The sequence below is a fragment of the Bos indicus genome, chromosome 8, assembly GCF_029378745.1.
Source record: "Bos indicus isolate NIAB-ARS_2022 breed Sahiwal x Tharparkar chromosome 8, NIAB-ARS_B.indTharparkar_mat_pri_1.0, whole genome shotgun sequence".
Classification (NCBI taxonomy): Eukaryota; Metazoa; Chordata; class Mammalia; order Artiodactyla; family Bovidae; genus Bos; species Bos indicus.
Window position 1 is genome coordinate 105344242 of NC_091767.1, and position 25730 is coordinate 105369971.

Here is a 25730-nt window from a genome sequence, read left to right on the forward strand (position 1 = left end):
GGAACCTTGTAGCTGTATCCATCTCTTCTTGTTCTGATGTGTTGTATCTAAAGAGTCTTTTCAATTTTCCTTGTCCTTGGCCCCTCCCCTGCCTCCCTTGCCCATTCTCGCTCCTCTTTTTCTCTCCTCTTTCTCATCTCCCCTGGGCATCATCTCTTACTCCCTTGGCTGGGCAGAGGCAAGGGGATTGGAGATACTTAACAACCTTCACTGGAATGGCTTTTCCACCCAAAATCAGTTTCTAGTTTTCATATTGTGGTGATTCCTATTATCTGTAACATTATCATAAAGCCTTTTCAGGCTAAGATTGATGTTTTCTTATTCCTCCTTTTGCTTTTGAAATATCCAGCCCCTCCACCCCTATCAACCACTGATTTAAAGGGGGAAAAAAAGAATGTGGCTCACAGGACAACCTGAGATCTCCCATCCTCCCCTCACCAGCTGATGTGTATCTCTTGCTAGACACCCTTACATAAATCAAAGCCAGTCATTGCACTGAGTCCTGATTACTTTTCTCAGCAGTGCAAAGGAGAGTTCTCTGAGGGTCTAGGACTAATGATCTCAGCCGAGAAAAATTCAGAAGTCACTGCTCAGGCTGAGATCAGTGGGGATGAGGCATCGTTTCCCTGGGGAAAGACTGGAAGACTCTCTCCTTCCTTCTCCCCCCTCCCAAGCAGCCCTCCCCTCCCTGAGTCCAGCTGGACAGGGCTCAGAGAAGCTCCGTGGCATGGAATGACCTCATGTAGAAGAGGGGAGGCAAGAGATAAGATGGCTCCAGGGCTGCGTTCCAGCTCTGTCATTCAGGGTTCTAGACAGTTTCCTCCACGGAAACTCAGCCCAAGAGGCGGAAGCTATCATAACTCACCTCCTCTTCGCTGGAGGTTTCTGGCCCTTCTGTCCTTATAAGCAGGTTGTACCAGAGGGAGTCTAGTTTATGTTAGTGGCTCTCACGTTCAGTCTGGAGAACGAGGAGCTGCAGGATGAGACAGAGCTAGGCTCTAGTGCTGACTTTTACACATCAAGCTGTGAGACTCTGGTTAGTTCACGCCACATCTCTAAGCCTTGGTGGCCTCACCTCAGAAATGAGTCCTTGCAAGAATTAAACTGGTTCAGAGGACAGAGTGGGTGTTTAGCATGCATCCCTTCTTTCTTTCCATCAAGTGAGAGACGAGGAAGGATAGTTTGGGCAGCAACTCCATTGTAAGCAACTTATTTGAAGGTAATTTTGACCAAACGTCTCGTGATTCAGTTCGTTCAGATCCACGTCACTGGGGTAGGAGTGAGCAGAAGTGCTGTGAGCACAGCAGATTCACCAAGACACTGAGAATCTTCCCTGTCTTTTTACCTTCCCTCTGTGTCCTAGTCTGGCCAGTATCTCCTGAGGGCTGCAGGAAACTCTGAGGACTTTCAGAGCTCATATCCTCATCTCTTGTCCACAGGTCATCCAGATGTTGAGCAGCCCTGTAAGTCCAGCGTCCGCACCTGGAGCCCCAATTCAGCCGTCAACCCACACACGGTCCCTCCAGCCTGCCCTGAGCCCCAGGGCTGCCACCTTGACCTGAGATTCCGCTACCCCTTGGTTCCTGAGTCTTTGACCGTCTGGGTGACCTTTGTCTCCACTGACTGGGACTCTAGTGGGGCTGTCAATGACATCAAACTCTTGGGTGTCAGTGGGAATAACATCTCCCTGGGGCCTCAGAACGTCTTCTGTGATGTCCCACTGACCATCAAGCTCCAGGATGTGGGAGAGGAGGTGTATGGCGTCCAGATCTACACGTTGGATGAGCACCTGGAGATTGATGCGGCCATGCTGACCTCCGTGGCAGACAGCCCACTCTGCCTGGAGTGTAAGCCGCTGCAGTACAAGGTGGTCCGGGATCCTCCTCTCCAGGTGGACGTGGCCTCCACCCTGCACTTCAGTAGAAGGTTCACAGACACGTAAGTGTGCTCTCTGGACAGGGAGATGATCAGGTAGGGGCGGGGGGTTGCAGAGGGATGTGAGGAGGGTCAGAGTGTCCTGCACTGGAAGGAGGGTGATCACAGACTCACCTCTGGGGATTTGTCACCTCGCGTTGGGTGAGTTGATATGGTGGGAAGAACAGCAGACCAAGAACCATGAGTCCTGAATGCTGGTGGCAGGTCTAACCTGGGACTCTAAGCCTCTCTGACCTCTCTGTAGCTTACTTTTCCCAACAGTGAAATGAAGGAGGCTGGATGAGATTAGCAAGAAAGTCATTTATTAGTAATGAAAATACAAGAACTGGAGTTTGCTAATGATCTCCTTTTTGGATTACATGGAAGTGTATTCTTGCACTGTGGTTGCCTTTTGAGGAAAGGGTGAAGTTACAGCAGGTTGGCTGGGAACTGGGCATGTTCTCAAATGTTTGCTTAAAAATAATGATGGCTGCTGCTGCTGCTAAGTCATGTCAGTTGTGTCCGACTCTGTGTGACCCCATAGACAGCAGCCCACCAGGCTCCCCTGTCTCTGGGATTCTCCAGGCAAGAACACTGGAGTGGGTTGCCATTTCCTTCTCCAATGCATGAAAGTGAAAAGTGAAAGTGAAGTCGCTCAGTCATGTCCGACTCTTAGTGACCCCATGGACTGCAAGCCCACCAGGCTCCTCCATCCATGGGATTTTCCAGGCAAGAGTACTGGAGTGGGATAATGATGGCAGGTGAGCATAACCAGTAACCGTCTTTGTTTTCCAATGAAGAAGAGAGGTTCATACCCATTTGATTCTTCGGCGCCCTCGCAGCTCTAGGTCTCCATGATTCTTTTTGGGTACTCGTTGCTTGGATGTGAGATAATGTTTGTTCTTAATATTCCTTTCTCAAGTCATCTCTCTATCACTTCTTCCTTAAATATCCTAAGGATTTATGTTTCATGACAGGCACCACCTTATTATGAAGCCATGAGTGCTTTTCCTCTCTGCCAAGCCATGGGTTACTGTCTTTGCATCTCTGACTTATTTCATCCTCTCCACAACCACAGCCTTAGTCTCCTTCTCATTTTACAGAAGGAAACTGTAGCTTAGAGATGTGAAGTCACTTGTCCAAGATCACATACTTAGGAAGTGGTGAGATCAGGATTGGAATTCATCCTGGCTCCAAAGCCAGTGCACTTAACCACTGTTTAATTAAAGATGTGATTCCAAGTTCTGCTTTAATTTAACAAATGAGGGAGCCTTAGCCTCACCTAGTGTGGATATGAAGTCTATGAAGAGTCTATGAAGTCACATCTGTTGAACCTCAGCTCTTCTATGTACAAGTGACATAGATAGGGAACATTTTGAGAACTGAAAAGAACAATAGCTCAGGAGTCAGACACCTTGTGTCTAGCCCCAGCTGTTCCACTTACTCATGCTAGATAAATCAATCTCTTTGAGTTTTGATTTACTCTCTGTCTGATGAAAATGTTGAAGTCGATGGTAACTATGGGCCTTTTGTTGCACTTTCTTTGGTTCTAAGATGATATAAGACACAATCTCTGCTCTGTCTGTTTGAAAATATGTGCTAAGCCAGTTATTAATAGAAACCAAGTTCTGGAGGAAACTTTTAATCTCTTTAAGAGACAGAACCACTTTCAGACACTTTACCAGCACTTCCTTTTACAAGGCCGGCAATTAACGTGCACATTGCAAGCAAACCCTTGCCCGTTCATTGACTCAGAGATGAAGAACATCTGTTTAAGAACTGAGAGGGAGCCCTAGGTTTGTGTTTGAGGATGTACTTAAAAGACCGTCTTGCCTTGAGAATCCTCCATAACCCCATCTCTTCCATCTCCTCACTTGTCTAGAATGGTAACATTCTATAAATATGCATCCACTTAACATTTCTGTATAAAACAAGGAAGAGAAGAAATAATAGATGTCTTAAAACCTCAACTTAGACACAGCTCTTTTTTTTTTTTTTTTTTTAGCCTGGAGTTGTGAGCCTGTAAGAGCTAGCATGGGTTGATAAGTACAGGATGGTAGATTGCACTAAAGAAGTAAAAACACTGGAAGTTCTCTTCTCAGCTAAGCCACTAACTTGCTGTATGTTCTTAGACTAGTCACTTACTCTTTCTGGACCTCAGAGGCCTTACATCCATGAGGAGGAGGTTGTACTAGATGAGGGATTCTCAGACTGAGTTGCACATTACAAAACTTAAGGATTTGAAAATCATCTCCAGCTCATTTACATCCCCATCTCCTCCTTCCTCCTGGTCCTGCCCCAGATATTTATTTAGTAGGAAAATGAGGCATAACCCTTAGGCCTTTAACATCTCACTGGTTGATTCTAACTTGCAGCCAAGTTTAAGAACCTCTGCACCAAAGCAGGCTCTTGAAGTATGGCCCAGACCAGCAGCATCAACAGGATCTGAGAATTTAGAAAGGGCAGGTTCTTAGGCCCCAGCCCAGACTGCTGACTAAGAAACTCTGCATACAGGACATCTCCAGATGATTCTGATGCTGTTTGAAGTTTACTAGTTATTATTCTCACTGATCTCTAAGCCCCAGGAAGCTCCCAGTTCTCTTTACTCACACGACTGACTGCTCATTCAATTTACAAGTATGTACTGAGAACATTCGAGGTGCCATAGTCTGTGCTGGGAGCCGTAGATTTCAGAGATGACTCGGTCCTCTTTCCTTAGACACTCACACTGTATTGCTGAAGACCTTAACCGCTTGGTAAAAATGCCAAGTCCTAGGCCGATTTCCTCCCAAATCACCACTCTTCAGGTCCAGACTATGTACCATTTGCCCCTTCATCCTCAACAAACGTGTCTTTGGCCCCGACTATGTTGCAGGCACAAGGGCTAGACTGAGTCCTTCATTGACCTTTTCCTCTTTGTCTTTCTCGAGTCCCAAGGAATTTATTGGAGACCTGGGCTGGGCCGGGTTCCGTTTCCTGACTTGAAAGTTCTCTGAGACTCTGAAAAAATAAAATACCGTTCCAAGTCAACCTACTATTTCAACTCCTTTATCTCTTGGTAATTCGAGTTCTAAACTCCAACACAAATACCTCTTTGTGTGTGTGTGTGTGTGTGTGTGTGTGTGTTTCACTGCTTTCACATTTTTTCCATATCAAATAAATTGGCTCTTAGACAAGTTCTATATAAAGACTGTTTTGGAGAAAAAGAGGAGGGAGAGAAAAAATGCTTTCTTTTTCTTCCCTGACTCAACCCATTACATGATTCCCTTTGACCTTTGTCTTCATTTTTTTCTCTCAACAAAAATATTTATTCTTTCTGTTATCTATACTGCAGATAGTTTCCCAAGGTATGACATTGATGAAGGGAGAGGCTTCTGTGCTTACCCGATGGGCGCTGCTCGTAGACTGATTGCTCTTGGCCAGCGCGAGGCAGAACTGCAGACTGTCTCCCGTAAGTGGAAGCTCTCCATTAAGTGAGGTCTGAGACTGACAGAGGAAAAGGGGACCCGTGCTGACTCCGCTCCTAACTCACTATGTGACGTGAAGGCACGTTGCTTCACCTTTGTTTATTTTTTTCCTGCCTGTAAAGTGAGGGGACAACATATAAAGCTTTTCTCTGTGGATAGGAGTTGTTCTTAGGTGATTCGTTCTCTTTGGTTGGTTGTTTTTTAATAGTAAAAGGGACTCGGCAGAGACTGTTTATCTCTGACTCAGTACCCAGCATGGACCTCACTGGTTCTGCATGTCCCAGTGAAAGGTGTAGTTTGTGGATAATGGTAACAATAATAATCTAATAACCACTTACTGAATGTTGACTCTGCTTTAAGTGCCTTTCACGTATTTATGAGGCAGGTAAAGCTCAGAGAAAAAGGCCAAAGCTCAGAAGACTGAATTATCCAACCTAATACAGCTGGTAATGGGAGTAGTTGTGTTTGTTTAGTCTCTCAGTCGTGTCCGACTCTTTTGCTATAGCCCAGCAGGCTCCTCTGGCCATGGGATTTCCCAGGCAGGAATACTGGAGTGGGTTGCCATTTCCTCCTCCAGGGGATCTTCCCAATCAGGGATCAGAACTCGTGTCTCCTGCATTAGCAGGCAGATTTGTTACCAATGAACCACCAGGGAAGCCTGGTAATGTCAGAGTCAAGTTTAAAACCCAGGTCTAATTCCAAATCTCACCTTCTCAACCACAATACTCCACCTGCTGTAATAACTCAGAGGCAGAATTTTAGAGCTCAGACCTACATCTAAGCTGGCTGAAGTTCAAGATACAGAAAGCAGAAGACAGGATTACAATTCACAGGCTACCAGCCCACAGACCGTTCCTGAGACCTGCTCTTGGAGTCAAGCAACACGAAATACATGGCCAGGTCTTTTTGTGTCTGGCTGGGAAGGAGTGAGGATACTTCTGTTTCTAACTTGACTGTCAAGCCTTCTGCACTGGGCACCATGCTCCTTGGGTCTGTATTGAATCTCCAGTTGTCTCTAATAAATAAAGACTCTGGATAAAACTAAACCTTTTTGGCTTGGAGAAAGTGAGATATAAAGCAAACCAGGAACAGCAGATAGCAGCTCACGTTCATTATTCATCAGTTTATCTGTTCATCCATCCATTGTCAATTCAGTGGTTTCTAACCCAAACTTGGAAGAACTGAGCTGTAACTGAGGAATATAAACTCCTTGAGGACTGGATTTTTGCCTCTTTATCCACTGGTGTGGTCCACATGCCTAGAACAATTCCAGGCACAAAGTTGGCATTCAGTAAATATTTTTGAATAATTCTTGAATAAAGAATGGGAAGGGGTTTAGCAGTTGAAGAGAAATGGAGAAGTGGCAATTTACTAAGTAGCTACTATATGTCAAACACATATACTAAGGTCTTTGCTTAGGCGATCTTATTTGACTTAATCTGCACAACTCCACAAAGTAGGTGGTCCTATACCCCAAATTACAGATAGAGCCTAAAACTCAAAGTCTACACAGCTATCAAACAGTGTAACCATTGCTGGGGTTTGCACGGAGTTCCATCAACTTCAATGCTAGTGCTATTAATTATTCATTCTCTAGTTGAACAAATTTGTCTGTTGCCTACTTTGGTTGTACCTCTCTGTTCTTAGAATCATTGATTTAGAGCTAGAAATATTCTCAAAAGTTGTTTCTCCCCACCAGCTTATTTGTCTGTCCAAATTAATTAATCTATCAATTCTTTCATATTCAGACCTATTAAGGTGCCAACACAATCTCTATTTCACCTCACATCCTTGGTATTCTCAATATAAGTCTTGGAGTAAATGAATAATAATAAGGGAAGTATGAACTTTCCTGGTAACTCAGCTGGTAAAGAATCCACCTGCAACGCAGGAGACCCTGGTTTGATTTTGGGTAGGGAAGATCCCCTGGAAAAGGAATAGGCTACCCACTCCAGTATTCATGGGCTTCCCTGGTGGCTTAGACGATAAAGTATCTGCCTGCAACGCAGGAGACCTGGTTTCAATCCCTGGGTTGGGAAGATCCTCTGGAGGAGGACATGGCAACCCACTCCAGTATTCTTGCCTGGAGAATCCCCATGGACAGAGGAGCCTGGTGGGCTACAGTCCATAGGATCGCAAAGAGCTGGGCACAACAGAACGACTAAGGACAGCATGGCACAGCAAAGGAAGGATATATTCCATGTGATCTCGGTGGAAATTGTTGTGAATATGAGTCCACATTTCACAAATCAAACCCTAAGTCTCTTTCTCTGGATTCCACATATTCAGAAACCCCATCGATAAGCTCAGAAACTTTATAGTTCACTCATTAGTTCATTTTCTGGGAGTATATTTGTTGATTCCCATCATGAACCCAGGCACCTTCAAGGCACTAGCAGTGCAGTAGTGAATAGAGCAGAGAGGACCCTTACTTTTACTTGATCCCTGTGATGTAGTTGGAAGAGACAAACCAGGGAGCATTACAGAGTACCCCAGTTGGTTAGAATATAGTGATTTTTAGATAGGTTGTCAGGCAAGTCCTCTATGATAAGGTGATATTTGAACAGAGATCAGAAGGGTCTCATCGTGACTTATAGTAAAGGCTGGGTGACCTGTCGTCATTGAGACTCTACCCTGTTTGGAACAGAAACGTCTTATAACGTGATCCTTGGTCTTTGATCACTGTCGGACGTATCTTATCTTTAGCTGTGTATGTTTATTCCTCTTACCTGGTTCAGATTCTTAAGTGCAAAATTTAACATGCTTATTTGTAACAGAGTCAGGGTTCCATGAATGCTTGTTGGGTAAGTGAGTGAAGAATGAGTCAGCAGTAGCGCAAAGTGAGACCTCTCAGAGACGAGTTTCTTGCCTCCAGATCTTAGCCATAAGATTGACATGTGATGCCATATTAAACGTCAAGGATTGGGAAATGTTAGGCCAAACCAGGGCCACCTGAAACAGGTGGCTCTTTCATGCTGTTTCTGTGGCTCTCAGCTGAGTCACCACTTCATGGTTTTTCTTAGGGCCATTTCTTTTCCTGGCTCTTTCTGTACATCACTTAGTCATGTGTTCTTTGTTCTTATAATTGTTCCTTTTTTTTCTTTCATTCATCAACCAAATGGTGAAAATCAGTAATTCAATCGTGTTTGGTAATGACTCCTATATTCACAGATATTTACTAGGTGTCTTGCTCTGTGCTATCCTCTACACTTGAACTAGAGAGCCCTGATGCCTGGCCTTATGAGCACACAGTTTAAAAGGGGAAACAGGAAAAAAAATCAGGTGATTATGCTGCAGCATGAAAAGTGTGTGGGGTGAGGAGCATAAGAAGGTGATATAAAATGCAAGAAGGGTCTCTAACCCAGCTTGAGATGATTTAGGAAGGTTTCTTGGAAGAAGGTTTCTTGCGGGCTTCCCTGGTGGCTCAGAGGGTAAAGCGTCTCCCTGCAATGCAGGAGACCCGGGTTCGATCCCTGGGTCAGGAAGATCCCCTGGAGAAGGAAATGGCACCCCACTCCAGTACTCTTGCCTGGAAAATCCCATGGACAGAGAAGCCTGGTAGGCTACAGTCCATGGGATCACAAAGAGTTGGACATGACTGAGCGACTTCACTTCTCTTTCACTTGGAAGAAGTTGTATCTGTCTAAGTTGAGACCTAAAAGAGCTAAGAGTTGATTATTGAAGAAGTTTGCCGTAGGATGGATGGTTGGAAAACGGATGCTCATCAAAAGTTGATACATACATAAACAAATGAAGGACTGAGTGGATGAATGGACAGATCGAATGTGCTTCCTGGCCCAAGAGCACGCTCAATCTCAGATCTCATGTAGAGTTTGGAGGAGGGGATGTAGTCATCTGGCCTGTCTATCCACTTTGATCCTTAAATCTACTTTATTCCTTTTAACTGCTAAATAATATTCCACAGTAGGAATGTGCCACAGGTTATTTAACTGTACTCATGGTCACGACTACTCAACAAATGGAAGTGCTTTGTCTTTGCCCATTGGATGGGTAAAACATGACTTTTCATTGGTGTTGCTATGATTGAGCATCTTGTCAAATATTGACTGGCTTTGCATCTCCTCTTCTGTGACTTGTCCGTTGACATGTTTAAGTGCTGTCTGATTGTTAATCTTATCATATGTTGGTTTTCCTAGCTGCTAAATTGGGATTTTAATGTCAGCCCACCTGCATATCCATCAGTGTTCTCGGAATCTAGGGTAAAACGGGTAGTCAAGGATGAACTAGCATTTAGGAAGGAGTTACTCTTAGAAATCATATATTCATTGGTATCTTTCTCAAATGCCCCTTGGATGGGAACCATGCCACCTTTAATAAAAATCAACCCAGGTTCTGACCTCAGCGGAGTCTAAATTTAGTCTCTCTGTTAACCACCATTACATATGCAGGTATCGTCGGTTACCGGTAGTACTAGCTTCACGACTCCTAGTAATTACCATGTAGAATATACTTCATATATGCTCAGTCATGTCCAACTCTTTGTGACCCATGGATTGTAGCCACCAAACTCCTCTGTCCATGGGATTTTCCAGGCAAGAATACTGGAGCGGGTTGCCATTTCCTTCTCCAGGGGCTCTTTCTGACCTAGGAATCGAACCTGGATCTCCCACATTGCAGGCAGGCTCTTTACCATCTGAGCCACCAAGGAAACCCCCAGGAAATACTTCATATATGCTTAGTATTTTTTATAAGCCCACCAATGAGATATAGCTATCAGTATGGTTTATTTTTAGATTTGTAAGGTCAGACTCAAAACAATAAAGTCATTCAGTTATTCATTTAAGACCTTCCAGTTAATAGATGCTAGAGTCAAGTTTTACATCTCCTTGTCTGACCCTAACAGACGTGCCTGGCAAACTATAGAGCGTAATCATTGTTATGACAGAAAAAGGATAAGGTGATATCTTGATGAATGGAGAAAGTAGCTGTTAAAACTAGTTTTTCTTGTTTCCAAGAAGCGAGAGAATAAACACACACAAGATAACTTCTTTTCCATCTAATTTTTGAACATTTAAGCAGATGAGAAAAAGGAGGCTTGACAAAGTGTGGTCATGGTCAGACCAGCATGGTTTCCAAGAAGCTGTTGCTGAAATGCATGCCTTGCCTGCATTCTGATGTTCTGTCCACTGGGACAGAGGAGAGCATCAGGATTGGTAGCTATTTCTACAAACCCAGAACAAATGCCTCTGTTCCTAGCTCAGGCTAGCAGTGTACATAGTCAGCACAATCTTCCTCTATTTCTGGAAGCTGGGCATTACCCACCTACAACTCCCTCTCATCCGTCTTAGGCCAAGTACCTCTCAGCATGAAATACGGGCTCTGGGAACATTAGGGTAAGCAAAAGCGTTTAGCAAAATCACCAGATCTCCAGGATCAGCAGCAGCCATAGAAGTGCTGTCTGTCCGTAAGTTCCCTCGTGATTTTGAAAGTGTGAAGAGCCCCCGTTTGGTGCTAACACCATTGAGATCACTCATCTATGGATCAGTCTGATGCATTACTTGACTTTTAAACCAGGTCGTCATTCTAGTGTCTCTACAACAGATAGTAAGACTCAATCGAAATTAAGTGTTGAACTCAAGCCTCCGTTGATAAGCATATTCATTCATTTAGTCAGCCTTTTAATATGAAGTGTCTTCTGCATGTTAATCTCCACACTGGCACTATAATTCTGAATCTTATAATTGGATAGGAAGGCTGGTCTGAATAATAGCCCAAATAAAAATATAATTACAGACTGAAGATTATTATTATGAGAGGTTATAATAGAGCATAATTCCCTCTTAAACTAAGGGGGGATATACAGAAGACAAGACTGGAGATGCAAGCAAAGGCAGGATGGTGAAGGGAGGTTATGTTATGGAGTTTGGATTTGTTCATTGGGAAGTGGAGGGCTAAACCCATCAGATCTGTATTTTTATAAAATTGCTTTTGGTACTTCGTGAAGAAAGGGTTGAGGAAGGGTGAGAAAATCCATTTAGAGACTATTGCTAAAGTGCAAGCCAGAGATGATTATTCGCAGGAGAAGCGGATGAATTGGAGGAATGCTTACAATGTAGAACCAACAGGACTTGGCGATGTATTGGCCTCAAGGGTTCTGAGAAGGAGCTGTCCAATGACTCCCAGGTTTCTGGTTTGAGTATCTGGAATGAGGGAAATGTTATTTCCTGACATGGAGGAATAGATTTTAATTTAGTGTTTTATTACAGGGTGGGGTGGATCAAGCGCTCCCTTGGAAAACAATGAGTTGGTGAAGCTGGGTTGCACGCGGTGTCCTGATGTCACCTGCTTCTCTGTGCATTTGCTATTCTCCCTGTGGGTCGGCAGGACGGGCTGGACTTAGTGGTACAGCACCCAGTCCTGATTTTTTAAGAAAACAAATGACTAGGAAAGAGAAGGAAAATAACAGCCGTCAGAGTAATTACAGATGTGGGAAGAATGGAGGAATTTATCTCACACTGGGCATTGGCAAGAGGAGTGGACAAAATCCATTCAGTCTGTGCTCAGAGCCGATGAGAATCCTCAGGACAGAACTTAATGGGTTTATGTTGTGTCTGTTAAAGCAGGAACCTCAGACATGACTTAGGAGAGGCTGAATTCAGAATCAGGAGATCTGATTCCCAGGCCAGCACACAAGGGCCTTGCTGCGTAACCCTGGCCAGATTCTTTCAATGCTTTTGAGCCTTAGCTCTGATCCCTGGAAAAAAAAAGGCGGGGGGCGGGGGGCGCTGATTCCTATCCATACAGTCTCACAAGGGGTGCCCTGAAAAACTATTGAGCTAATGGACTTGCAAGAACATGATGCAATCTGGGGGACTATAAAGACTGAAATGTTCATGATTCTTCCTATTGTTTGGTTTTCATTAGGGTTGTTCTTGGCCTGGCCGGAGAGTATTTGTGAAAGACAAACACACAGACATGCACAGACACACGAATGAAACTGTTTCCTGGTCAGCTCCAGAGTTCAGTGCTGGATTTGGAGGCAGAAAAGATAGTTGCGCTTTTATCTCTGTAGCTGAGCTAAAGAAGAAGAGAGAAAACCCATGAAGGGCTGGCCCTGGAATCAGGAGACCTGACTTGGCAGTGCTGATCTCCTGAGATTGTGCTATATTCCTGGCCTATGACTCCCCAGTTGCGGGCCCGAGTCCACCCCACCCCCCCAACTTCTATGAAATGAAGGCCTAGGTAGATGACTCTCAAAGTCATTTCCAGCTCTGACATTCTGTTCAGACCCTCCTGGAGCTCTTACCTGCCCCGAATGTCTAATTCAGTAAGAGAGAAGGGAGCAGGCTGCATGTCCCACGGGAGCTCAGAGACTGGCCGTCTGTAAAGAAACCCTTCTAGGTGCACTGGGCCCTCGGAACTCCTCCCTGACCTACTCTCTCTCTCTCTTAAAGTTCTCCAAGCTCTCCATTTGAGACAGTTTCAAAATGCATTGGTGCATTTTTTTTTTTTTCCTATTCCATGACATCTTGGCTCGACAGTGAGATACCAGAGATGGGAACTAGGTTGCATTTGCTGCATTATCTTCAGCTTCTCGTACAAGGACAGGCACGAAGCAGATGGCCAGTAAACGTAGGTCAGTAAAGATGTGAATGAATGGGTGAGTAAACGCTTTGCAGATAGTAAATGGTCAGAAATCTGTGATGGTACAGGTGATACCTGGGATACTAGATGTCTTCCTCTAAACATCTCAACCGGATTAGTCACCAGAGGAGCAAAAGGAGTAAAGAAAACCTTACAGCTCGGCCTCCTTCTTCTCTCTGGGCCTCAGTGTCCTTATTCCTCAAGTCAAGGGATGAAGCCAAATGATGTAAGGCAGCCTGCCATTCACTCTGCAGGCACTGATTTAGTGCTCTCCTTGCCCCATGCTGGGCAGTGGAGATTAAAGGAGGAACCATCCCAGTCTTCTGGGAGCTTCATCTCATTAATACTAGAAGGGGACACCTAAGTGGTAACAAAAGTGAGGAAAGTGTTACATTAAGAGAAGCAACAGGGCTAGGAGATCCTCACTCAGCTTAAAAGGTCAGCAAGACCCTCCGAGAAAAGGTGGCGTCTTGCCTGGAAAATTCCATAGACAGAGGAGCCTGGTGGGCTACGGTGCATGGGGTCACAGAGTTGGGCACGACTGAAGCAGCTTAGCACACACGCACACTAAGGCCAGGCCACTTAGATGGGGAAGTGGGGGTGGGGGCGGTGCTGTTTGTTCCTGCTGACTGTGGGGTAAATTTGGAGAAGGGGGAGAGTTTGAGCAAAGAAGCCAGAGAGGTTGAGAGGAGGAGGTCTGTAACGATGGTTCTGGAGTGGCAGGCTAAAGGGCCTGGACTTCATCCTGAGCGTGCTGAGGATCCACTTGGTGTCTTCAGATAAGAGAGGATCCAGATTAGATTTGGTTTTAAGACCGCTCCCTGGCTGTGTGCGGCTACCTGGGTGGATGTAAGGTTAGAGACCCCGACCGTAAATGGTGACGGAGGTTAGGCGGTGTTGCCGACACTGAAGCGGAAGATGGCCCTGATCTAGGGCCGTCAGGGCGGGAGCAGAGGGCCCTGGATGGGGCTAGGCAGTGCTGATGGATGGATGGACCCCATGGTGGTCAGAGGGAGGAGGCAAAGGACTGCGTCCTAGAAGTGCCTGTGGTACTGGGGTCACTGAGTCACGTGATGGGAAGACAGAGGGATGTTTGGTTCGGGATGAGAGGAGGAGGAGGAGAAATGGAAGTGTCTTCCCATTACCAGTCTATGAATCAGTGGCAGGCAGGCAGCTACCGTTGGCTTTGAACCATGACATTTCTATGTATAGATTCAGGAACAATAGAGGTGAGCTTGTGCATGTGCATGTGGTGTGTGCACGTATGCATGTATATGTGTGAGTGTGTGTATGTATCAAGGGTGGGCAGACAGGACCTGTGAGACCACCTGTTTTCATCATCCATCGATTCTCAAATGTTGTCCAATGTTCTCAAAGGTCCCCTGGGGGGGTCATGGGGTTAATCTTCTGTCGCACTAATACCTATAACGTTACAAGGCATGGGCTTTGTTTTCTACCCAGGATTAATCATTCACTCATGGGCTTTAATACGAGCCAGACACCACCTCGCTGTGCCTCATGCAGAGCGATGCCAGTCCCCACTTCCATCTTAGCGCCAGCGTTCACATTCCTGTTGTCAGAGTGGGAAGCAGAGTGTTTTTGCCCCAGCTTCAGTATCCTATACACTGAATGATTTGAAATCTCCCATCCAAGGGTGTTAGTCAAAAAACACCAGGAAAGCTGGACTCTGCCATTAATTTTCTGTATGACTTGGGGCAATGAGTTTCCTCCTCTCTGGCCTCAAGTATCCAGCCCACAGTGAGACAGTGAGCATGGGATAGCCGAAGCCTGATGTCTACATGTCTGTGTGTCCTTCTTGTGCAAAGCTACTTGTATCCAAGCTCTGTCCCCAAGTTTTCAGCAGAGAGAATTCTGGGGTTCTCACACCTCCTACTGTCTAGGAATTAGAGTCAAAAACTCTTGGACTCAAGAGGAGCATTGAAGTACTGACCCTCTACAAATGAGAGCACTGGGCCCAGAGAGGGGAGGCCACGTCCTCAGAGTCACACAGCCCTTCGACGGCAGAGTGTGGACTTGAACCTGGGGCTTCCTGATTCCCAGCGCATGTGCTCCTTTCCCCACAACGCAGAGGGCTGGGGTTTGGCCAGACCTGAGGATTCAATAGCTTTGAGCTCAGCTCTCTCTGATCACGAAGGCGCCTCCGTCGGCTGCTCGGAGTGAAATCATAGCAGGCGGACGCTGGTAACGTCATGGCAGCTGGTGAGGGGGGTGCTATAGGAAATGAGAGAACGCATTTGGCCCAGCTCTGGGTCCACGTGACCCTCCGAGAGCCCTCATTTCAAAACAAACTCAATCTTTTAAGTTCAAGTTCTCCCTCTCTTCAAAAACGTGACTTCCTGCTCCTAAGAAGCCCGGCTTACAAAAGGGGCTCGGCAGACTCCGTGGACATCAAATAGCTCTTACAAAATAGCGTTTTGATGAGTTAAGTGTAAATGAATCAGAAACATAAGGATTACATTTTCCCCAAGTGCACATGGGTTTCAAAATTCGAGGGGAAATGTCGTTTGCTAGCTGCACGCGGAGACTTTCACCGAATCCAAAGCATTCTTGGGGAGGGTGAGGGCTGCAGGGGGTGGTGATGGTGGTGTGGGGTGGGGAGAGAGAAGAAAAAGACGCCCAGCCCCCCAAATGGTTTTAGATGTGGTGCCAAATTCGAAAATGCTGTGGGGCTCACCCTCTGCCAGTAATAAAATCGCTGGCCACCCAGCGAGGCCAAGGGGAGGAGAAAGGAGGCTGCCTTCTGCGCTGGCCCCGAGTCGTCCACAACTGTGTTCACTTAGCGCTGCTCCATCACCGGCTGTCACCGGTCCCCCCGCTCAGCTCCCGGCCCCGGCGTGGCCTCGCGTTCACACTGCGCCCAAGCCTTGTTTACCTCCCACCGTATCTGGTGTTTCGGCTCCCGGGGGTCTTGGCGACTGGTCAGCTTGTCACAAGCCCTGCTCTGTAATCAAGAGCCCTGTCCATCACCAGCACGGGTTTTTGGGGAAGCTGTCACACAGCGCCTTTGGTTGCGTTCGGGAAAAACAAGAGTCCCTTGTAGTCCTTTTCCTCCCTCCTTGCTTTAATGCTATCCAGGTGCGGCGTTTCCCCCAGACTGGGAAATGTCTTCCCTTCAAATCTCCGCCGGACGCAAACAACCAGCTAGCTCTCAAGCCTGCTGTTACCTTATCCCCGGATTTGAAACTCGGAATCTTTTTCTAATTTCCACGTTGCCCCTCCATTCTTTGTCTTGTATTTTATTGCACTGCACCAAGAAAGTAGAAAATCATTTCAATTGGTGGTAAAAGATGATTAAAACAAAATAACAAAGGCCTTGGCTGCAAACTGTTAGTTTTATTAAATTTGCTACTGTGTTGTAAATTGGTACCAGGGCAAACCTTTGGACAGTTATTTCAAAAGCTGCTGGAATTCATCAGTTGAGTGTATACATCTGCTCCTTTCTGAGCCTTATGCAGAGTGAAGGCAGCGTCGTTAGCATGGAAAGAATGAGTTTGTGTGTTACCTGTGTGAGAGGGGTGGACCCGAGTCCCATTGGGAGGGATACACATGCCCAGTGGCTTCTCAGATCCCTGCTTCCTCATTCTTTATTCATTTAATCCAGACCATGAGTTGGAACTCACAGCAGTCACCAAGAGTGGATGGACATTGTAAGACAAAAGTTCATTTTCCCAGACAAAGATTCTTTTCTTGGCTTCAGAATCTCAGTATTCTGAGATGCACAGCTTTAATAAAAGGGCTGCTGCTGCTACTGCTAAGTCGCTTCAGTCGTCCGACTCTGTGTGACCCCATAGACGGCAGCCCACCAGGCTTCACCAGGACTGCAGCCTACCAGTCTCCTCTGTCCATGGGATTTTCCAGGCAAGAGTACTGGAGTGGGTTGCCATTGCCCTCTCCTAATAAAAGGGCACTTGAATGGAAAGAGCCACGTCTACCAGGTGCTGGTCTGGTAGGAGGGTAGGCGGCAGTGGAGTTAACCCAGCCTGACTAAAGACCTGGGTGCTCGTTTGACGTCTCAACTCCTGTTAAATCATCTACATTCTGACTTATACAGCTGAAGACGGGGAACCTAGGAAATCCTTGCATTCAGTCCCCTGCTTTTACACTCGTGAGTTCCCATCGTTCAGTGACGCATGCCGCAATATCTTCCTCAGAACCTTCCACCATTTACCGCACACTTTCAATTGACCATTGTCGTTGAACTTTAGCACTTCCTTTGACTTAGCTTGAAGGCCAGTCTTAATGCACTGTTCTTTCTCTCAAAACCTTTACCTGTGTCCTGTTCTGTGCAGTTCCTACTGAATACCACACTCATCATTTATGTCTTGACATTTTCCCTATGCACTATCTCAAACTGTTAATTCCTTCAACAGATATTGTTGGAAACCTCACCTGTGCCAAGCACTCTGCTAGGTACAGAGATGTAGCAATGAAAGGCTAATGTTTCCTTTTGTCCTAAGAACACTTTAATATACACCAGAGAAGACATCTGATTGCAACAAAGGTTGCTGAATTTTATAATCAATTATGGGGGGATATGGACTCAGATATTAAGAAGAGGTGGCAAGAATACACAGAAGAACTGTACAAAAAAGATCTTCACAACCAAGATAATCACGATGGTGTGATCACTCACCTAAGAGCCAGACATCCTGGAATGTGAAGTCAAGTGGGCCTTAGGAAGCATCACTATGAACAAAGCTAGTGGAGGTGATGGAATTCCAGTTGAGCTATTTCAAATCCTGAAAGATGATGCTGTGGAAGTCCTGCACTCAATATGCCAGCAAATTTGGAAAACTCAGCAGTGGCCACAGGACTGGAAAAGGTCAGTTTTCATTCCAATCCCAAAGAAAGGCAATGGCAAAGAATGCTCAAACTACTGCACAATTGCACTCATCTCACACGCTAGTAACATAATGCTCAAAATTCTCCAAGCCAGGCTTCAGCAATAGTGAACTGTGAATTTTCAGATGTTCAAGCTGGTTTTAGAAAAGGCAAAGGAACCAGAGATCAAATTGCCAACATCTGTTGGATTATAGAAAAAGCAAAAGAGTTCCAGAAAAACATCTATTTCTACTTTATTGACTATGCCAAAGCCTTTGACTGTGTGGATCACAATAAACTGTGGAAAATTCTGAAAGAGGTGGAAATACCAGACCACCTGACCTGCCCCTTGAGAAACCTATATGCAGGTCAGGAAGCAACAGTTAGAACTGGACATGGAACAACAGACTGGTTCCAAATAGGAAAAGGAGTACGTCAAGGCTGTATATTGTCACCCTGCTTATTTAACTTGTATGCAGAGTACATCATGAGAAACACTGGGCTGGAAGAAGCACAAGCTGGAATCCAGATTGCCGGGAGAAATATCAATAACCTCAGATATGCAGGTGATACCACCGTTATGGCAAAAAGTGAAGAGGAACTAAAAAACCTCTTGATAAAAGTAAAAAAGTTGGCTTAAAGCTCAACATTCAGAAAATGAAGATCATGGCATCTGGTCCCGTCACTTCATGGGAAATAGATGGGGAAACAGTGGAAACAGTGTCAGACTTTATTTTTCTGGGCTCCAAAATCACTGCAGATGGTGACTGCAGCCATGAAATTAAAAGACGCTTACTCCTTGGAAGGAAAGTTATGACCAACCTAGATAGCATATTCAAAAGCAGAGACATTACTTTGCCAACAAAGGTCTGTCTAGTCAAGGCTATGGTTTTTCCAGTGGTCATGTATGGATGTGAGAGTTGGACTGTGAAGAAGGCTGAGCACTGAAGAATTGATGCTTTTGAACTGTGTTGTTGGAGAAGACTCTTGAGAGTCCCTTGGACTACAAGGAGATCCAACCAGTCCATTCTGAAGGAGATCAGCCCTGGGTATTCTTTGGAAGGAATAATGCTGAAGCTGAAACTCCAGTTCTTTGGCCACCTCATGTGAAGAGTTGACTCATTGGAAAAGCCTCTGATGCTGGGAGGGATTGGGGGCAGGAGGAGAAGGGGACAACAGAGGATGAGATGGCTGGATGGCACCACCGAGTTGATGGACATGAGTTTAAATGAACTCCAGGAGTTGGGGATGGACAGGGAAGCCTGGCGTGCTGCAATTCATGGGGTCGCAGAGATTCAGACATGACTGAGTGACTGAACTGAACTGAACTGGATGGACTCTTAGAGGAGCAATCAATCTAACAGTGTTAGGAGTCTTCCCTTTCTCATCCTTCTAACCGCTCTTGGACCCTCTTTTCTGTTGGTGCTCTTTAATTCTTCCTTGAATTACAGTCAAACTGTATTTGGCTTATCCTCTTTTTTGCCCAATGAACTATTTGAGAACAATGATGTTGCCTTCTTCATCTTTGGAAAGTCTCCTACCAGAAGCTTCTTATATCCTTTTTATTTGACTTGCACACGGAAATCAAGGTTGGGAGAGGAGAATTAATTTGTCTAAAATCACAGCCAAAGTAAATGGAAGAACCATAGTCATTTTTCCTGACATGTGGTCCAGGAGACATCCATAGTGATGTCAAAATGCCTTTCGAGTTTCCCTTCCCAAAGGCAGAGGATATTCTCTGCTTCAGATAATTAACAACTGCCCTCTTCCAATGAAACCTAAGCCCAAAGGACCTCTCAACATAGAACAAAAATCAAGTGCTCTCGTAAAAATTCAGGGTGATACCCAAATAAAATTGGAATTAGGAGTATATTATAACTGCATATGGGGGAAAAAAAACAACTGAGTGTACGAATGTTAAGAAATCCTTTGGAGAAGACCACTCAGCTTCAGGGATTCAGTGAGAAAGGCGATTTTGCTGTAAGTTTTACTTCTCTTTAATCACTTTAGAATATGACAACACCTAGCACAGCGCCCAAACGTGATGGTTTATTCCCACATCATTCATCCCATGGGGAATATTTGGTCTTTCTGCCTTTCCTCCAAACCAGTTGTCTTACTGCTACCAAAGCAGTAAGGTGGACAGAGGTGATTCAGAACAAAGGTGGTTGTGTCCTTTGCCTCGAAAGCCATTTCTCTCTTCTTCCCCTGGAATGGTTTTTCCTTACGTCTCCTGTCAAGCCAGTATACCTTCTCTGAGAAGTCTTTCCAGACTCCTCCTCTGTGTCTGATACTACCTGTGCTTGCTGTAGACCTGTTACACTCTTTAAGCCATGTGAAAGCTATTCTTTTTATTGTCTTGTCTTCCCCACAAGCCTCTGAGTATCCTAAAGGCAGGACTATATTTTATTGATCTTTGAATGGGAAATATATGAGGAAACAGTGGAAACAGTGTCAGACTTTATTTTTTTGGGCTCCAAAATCACTGCAGATGGTGACTGCAGCCATGAAATTAAAAGACGCATACTCCTTGGAAGGAAAGTTATGACCAACCTAGATAGCATATTCAAAAGCAGAGACATTACTTTGCCAACAAAGGTCCATCTAGTCAAAGCTATGGTTTTTCCAGTGGTCATGTATGGATGTGAAAGTTGGACTGTGAAGAAAGCTGAGTACCGAAGAATTGATGCTTTTGAACTGTGGTGTTGGAGAAGACTTGAGAATCCCTTGGACTGCAAGGAGATCCAACCAGTCCATTCTAAAGGAGATCAGCCCTGGGATTTCTCTGGAAGGAATCATGCTAAAGCTGAAACTCCAGTACTTCGGCCACCTCATGCGAAGAGTTGACTCATTGGAAAAGACTCTGATGCTTGGAGGGATTGGGGGCAGGAGGTGAAGGGGATGACAGAGGATGAGATGGCTGGTTGGTATCACCGACTCGATGGACGTGAGTCTGAGTGAACTCCAGGAGTTGGTGATGGACAGGGAGGCCTGGCGTACTGCGACTCATGGGGTTGCAAAGAGTCGGACATGACTGAGCAACTGAACTGAACTTAACTGAATCCAGGAAACCTAGGAGAAGTTGGGACAACTCATTGGATGCTATTTGGATGAATGAATGGGTCAGCCAGGGAAATGATATACACATATTTATTCAGGATTTGAAAAAGTGGTCAAGGTCATGAAAATAATTAGATAGCATGAAGCTAACTAGCTGGACTTACTTCTCCTATGCCCTTTTTTTCATGAATACTGAAGATGAAATGGACTTCCCTGGTGGCTCAGCTGGAAAAGAATCTGCCTGCAATGTGGGAGACCTAGGTTCGATTCCTGGGTTGGGAAGATCCCCTGGAGAAGGGAAAGGCTACCCACTCCAGTATTCTGGCCTAAAGCATTCCATGGACGGTATAGTCCATGGGGGCACAAAGAATTGGACACGACTGAGCGACTTTCACTTCCTTTCAAAGATGAAATAGTATTGACATATTTGTGCACTTACATTCATAGAAAATTGTGTGTGTGTATGTGATAATACATAAAAAGATACATGAAGGGTGCTGACCAGAAGGCTGTTCTTTTAAAACATTGTTTATTTGATTACTAATGTTTTTTCTCTGTGGTGGGCACTGCCCTGGGTCCTCGTTGCTGCGGGCAGACTTTCTCTAGTTGCAGCAAGCGGAGGCTCCCCTCTGGTCACAGTGCACAGGCTTCTCACTGCGGTGGCCTCTGTGGTTGCAGAGTGTGGGCTCCAGGGCATGCCTGGATTCAGTGGTTGTGGCACACAGGCTGAATTGCCCTGTGGCATGGGGGATCTTTGCGGACCAAGGATGGAACCCGTGTCCCCTGCATTGGCAGGTGGATTCTTAGCTCCTAGACCACCAGAGAAGTCTGGAGTATTCTTGATAGCTGCTTCAATGTGATTGAATTTGATATAATTTTACTTTATTTTGATTATTTTATATAGTGCTTTAATTTGCTAAAGTAAGCATGGGTGATCTTTAAGGTTAGAAAAAAAAAGTAAAGCAGTTGTGATAATGTTACTATCCCTTCTCAATTAAAACAAAAATCAGCTCTCACTCTAGCAGTATGCTAGTGCTTAAGCTTTTTGTTCTATAACTCTACGGAAGCAATAAAACCTACTTTAGTTTGAGCTGTAGCTTCCTAAAAGACTTTGGAACTACAAGAGGAGCTTGTCTTATCTTCAGATATTTGCAGTGGTCTATACTTGATTGGCGATTAATGCACTGCTCACTAGTGTATACTTATCCAAGGAGTCCTCTCAATATCATGGGAATGTCAAGGGTTCTAGAGTCAAACAGCATGATTTAAATTCTGCTTTGTAATTATTATCTCCCTGACCGTGGGCAGATCACTGAACTACACTCAACCCCAAATGAACAGTGCAAATGATTTCTATCTTTCAGGTATATATTAGTAATTGTATGTGAAAATGTGGACTAGCAAACTAAAAATATTTCTAGTACAAACATCTATCCAGTCATTTGAGATAAAATACAATTGATGTAACTAGCGTCCTTCAAAATGCATGACAGATCAGAGAAGTAAAAAAAAAAAAAAAAAAATATATATATATATATATATATATATATATATGTTGCTACAAGCAAACAAAAAGATGGAACTGAGAACTAGATAGGTTAGCTCTGAATCTAGTTTTATTGATGTAGTTTGGACAAGGGAGAGCCTTCAGTTTGGCAAGTGAGTGGACTGAATATTCTCGCTTATTCCAGGAGAGGAGATTTGGCCCTAAAACTCTGAAAAGTGGGAAATTTTATCTGAGGGCTTCAAAATGAAGTTAGGACTTCTGAAAGTTACATGCTTAATGAAAGGGTGTATTTGGGGGGAAATATCTATGTCTATGTTGACTTCCCTGGTGGCTCAAACGGTAAAGCGTCTGTCTACGAAGCGGGAGACCCAGGTTCGATCCCTGGTTTGGGAAGATCCCCTGGAGAAGGAAATGGCAATCCACTCCAGGACTATTGCCTGGAAAATCCCATGGACAGAGGAGCCTGGTAGGCTATAGCCCATGGGGTCGCAAAGAGTTGGACATAACTGAGCGACTTCACTTATCACTTATCTATGTCTATGTCGTATATCTCACAAAGATTTGAGATTTGAGTTTACATTGCTCACTATGGTCTGGGAATGCCTGAACTGAAAAAACTAACTGGAAGCAAAATGAAAAAGATGAGTTCTAGATGAATAATGTTTCAAGGCTACCTAGAAATTATCCTCTGAGAGGGAATAGAGACCTGACCTTGGGAAACACATGATTGCCCATGGATTAAAACCCAATGAACATGAGTTGACACGTCAAAATTAAAAAATCACAAAAAACATAAAAACTTAAGAATAAGGGTCAGAAATCAACATCAGTTTTTATTAAATTTTGACATTGATAATAAGTGTATACATCCATATTTTTGTGTAACCAGGAAAAAGAAATAGTAAGAAAGTATAATCTGTAAAAGTTAGATGGACTAACTAGGGGTAAAGAGTAAAAATAAAGAGATCCAGTATATCCAAAGGAAGGTAAGAAAGGAAGGAAATAAATAAGCAAGGAAAAAGGATGATAGACGGAAAGCATAACAAGATGGGGTAAATTAATTAATAGTCACCACACTAATCAGATTAAAGTCGACTATGAAGATGTAGATTCTTATGTTGGATTTAACTGAATATAAATTCATTGAAAGGTTAAAGGTAAAGAAATGGAAAATATATGCCAGGAAAAAACTAACCAAAACACACTAGTATTAATATCAGGCAAAAGAAATATTAAGACAAAAATTTTTCTAAGATATAGTGATTACCATATAATGATAAATGGAAGTTATATAATGGTTTTGAGCTTGTATATACCAAATAACATGCCCTGAAAATATATAAATCGACTATGACACCTTTGAAAAAAAAAGCAATAAATCCACAGTGGTATTATAATATTTTAACATACTTTCTCAATAATTAATAGACTAAGCAAAAAAAAAAAAACAAAAACACTATCTAATTGACTTTGAACAACACACACAAAAAAGTGTTTCATCTGACAAAAATATATAGAACCCTGTTACTGAATTCAGTATAAATATTTTCTTCTAGAATGTATAGAACTTTCTTTTTTAATTTATTATGTCCCAGGACACAAAATGACAATAGGAAGTATCAAAGAATAAGTATCACATAGAACAGTATTTCCATCCACAACACAACACATAAATATATAAGCCAGTAAACAAGCAGACAAGTAAATAAATGAAGAGGGTTAAAACATCTTTTTGATCAATTATGTGTATGATCAAAACAGCAAGAAATCTTATATACGATACTGTGTGTGCTTAGTCGCTCAGTCGTGTTTGACTCTTTATGACCCCATGGAGTGTAGCCCACCGGGCTCCTCTGTCCCTGGGGATTCTCCAGGCAATCATACTGGAGTGGGTTGCCATGCCCTCCTCCAGGAAAATCTTCTCAGCCCAGGGATCAAACCCAGGTCTCTCTCATTGCTGGCAGGTTCTTTACCCTCTGAGCCATAAGGGAAGCCCAAAATTACTGGAGGGAGTAGCCTATCCCTTCTCCAGGGAAACTTCTCAAGCCAGGAATCAAACTGCACTGCAGGTGGATTCTCTACCAGCTGAGCTACCCCAGAAGCCCATATAAGATACTAGCAGACCAAATATATCCATGTATTAAAACCTACAAACTCAAACAAATACATAAACGTTGCATCAAGTGGATTTTCCCAGGATAAAATGAGATGTTAAAGTTATATGGTCTATGAGTGTAATTCACAAGACCAGCATATGAAAATATTTTTTTTAAATAAAATTGACTTACTAGGTGCAGAATTTTAAAACTCTTAATAAAATCAAGTCCCTTCATGATAAAAAACAAAACCAGTAACACCATTGGTCCTACCTGACCCAGCTAGGCAAAAAAATATCAACAAAATTTCTGAGGATTGAAAAGGGAGAAATTAAACTATCATGACCCTTGTCTATAAAAGACTGCATAGAAAAATTAATAAGAATCAACAAATTAGTGGAACTAATAAAACAGCCTATGAGGACTGATGAATTGAATATCTATAAATTATTTTTGTCAGCTCTAAGACATGAAGATACAAATATAGATATACATGCAAATATGTTTATGTATGTGGATGGGTAGATAGAGAAATTAAAGCTACCATTTACTATAGCACTGACATCCATAAAATGCTTAGAGTTGGGAATATATCCCTAATAAAAAATCATCACAGTTTTTATGAAGAAAGCTTTAAAAACTTTACTGAAATCATAAAAGGAGAACTAAATAAATATAAAGATAAACTATATAGTTATATGGGAGGATACAATGTCATAAAGAAGGATTTTATCCTCAAATGCATCTATAAATTCAATGAAATTTGAATTAAAATCCCAACAGGCATTTCAAAAAATGAAACTAAAAATTCACTTGAAAGAGTAAAAGGGTCTTTTGATGGACAAAACCAAAGTATAGAGTGGACTTGTAGATAAATCAAGACTTTTCTAAAACTATGGAAATTAAGACAAACTGCTATGGATAAGATAATAGGAAAAAAATAAACTACTGAAACAAGACAACCCCCCCCCCAAAAAAAGAAAGCTTATCTAAGTTCTGAGTGATATATGGCAAAGAATGTGTCACAATTCAGTAGTGAAAGGATTAAGTTTTACATAAATAATGTCAGACAAATGATTCATCTCTATTTGGGGGGAAACAATCCTTATCACCATCATTTTAAAAACTGTTTGTAGTTGATTGAAGCCATACATGTAAACATAAAAACTTAAAACTATTGGAAGAAAATAGGGGAGACTACTTATTTGAGTTTGTGAATACCTTGGAGTAAACAAACGT

The 25730-nt window shown here is 43.6% G+C and overlaps 1 protein-coding gene and 1 non-coding gene across 2 annotated transcripts in view; both read left to right on the top strand.

The window, feature by feature from the left end:
• PAPPA (pappalysin 1) overlaps nt 1–25730 on the top strand; it is a 267860-nt gene that overhangs the window by 85646 nt on the left and 156484 nt on the right. The window contains exon 7 of the mRNA XM_070795369.1: nt 1440–1938. Within this exon, the coding sequence (XP_070651470.1) occupies nt 1440–1938 (499 nt within the window). The remainder of the gene's footprint in view (nt 1–1439; nt 1939–25730) is intronic.
• Nucleotides 22717–22788, top strand: TRNAR-ACG (transfer RNA arginine (anticodon ACG)). Its single transcript has one exon. It is a non-coding gene; the product is annotated as a tRNA-Arg (tRNA).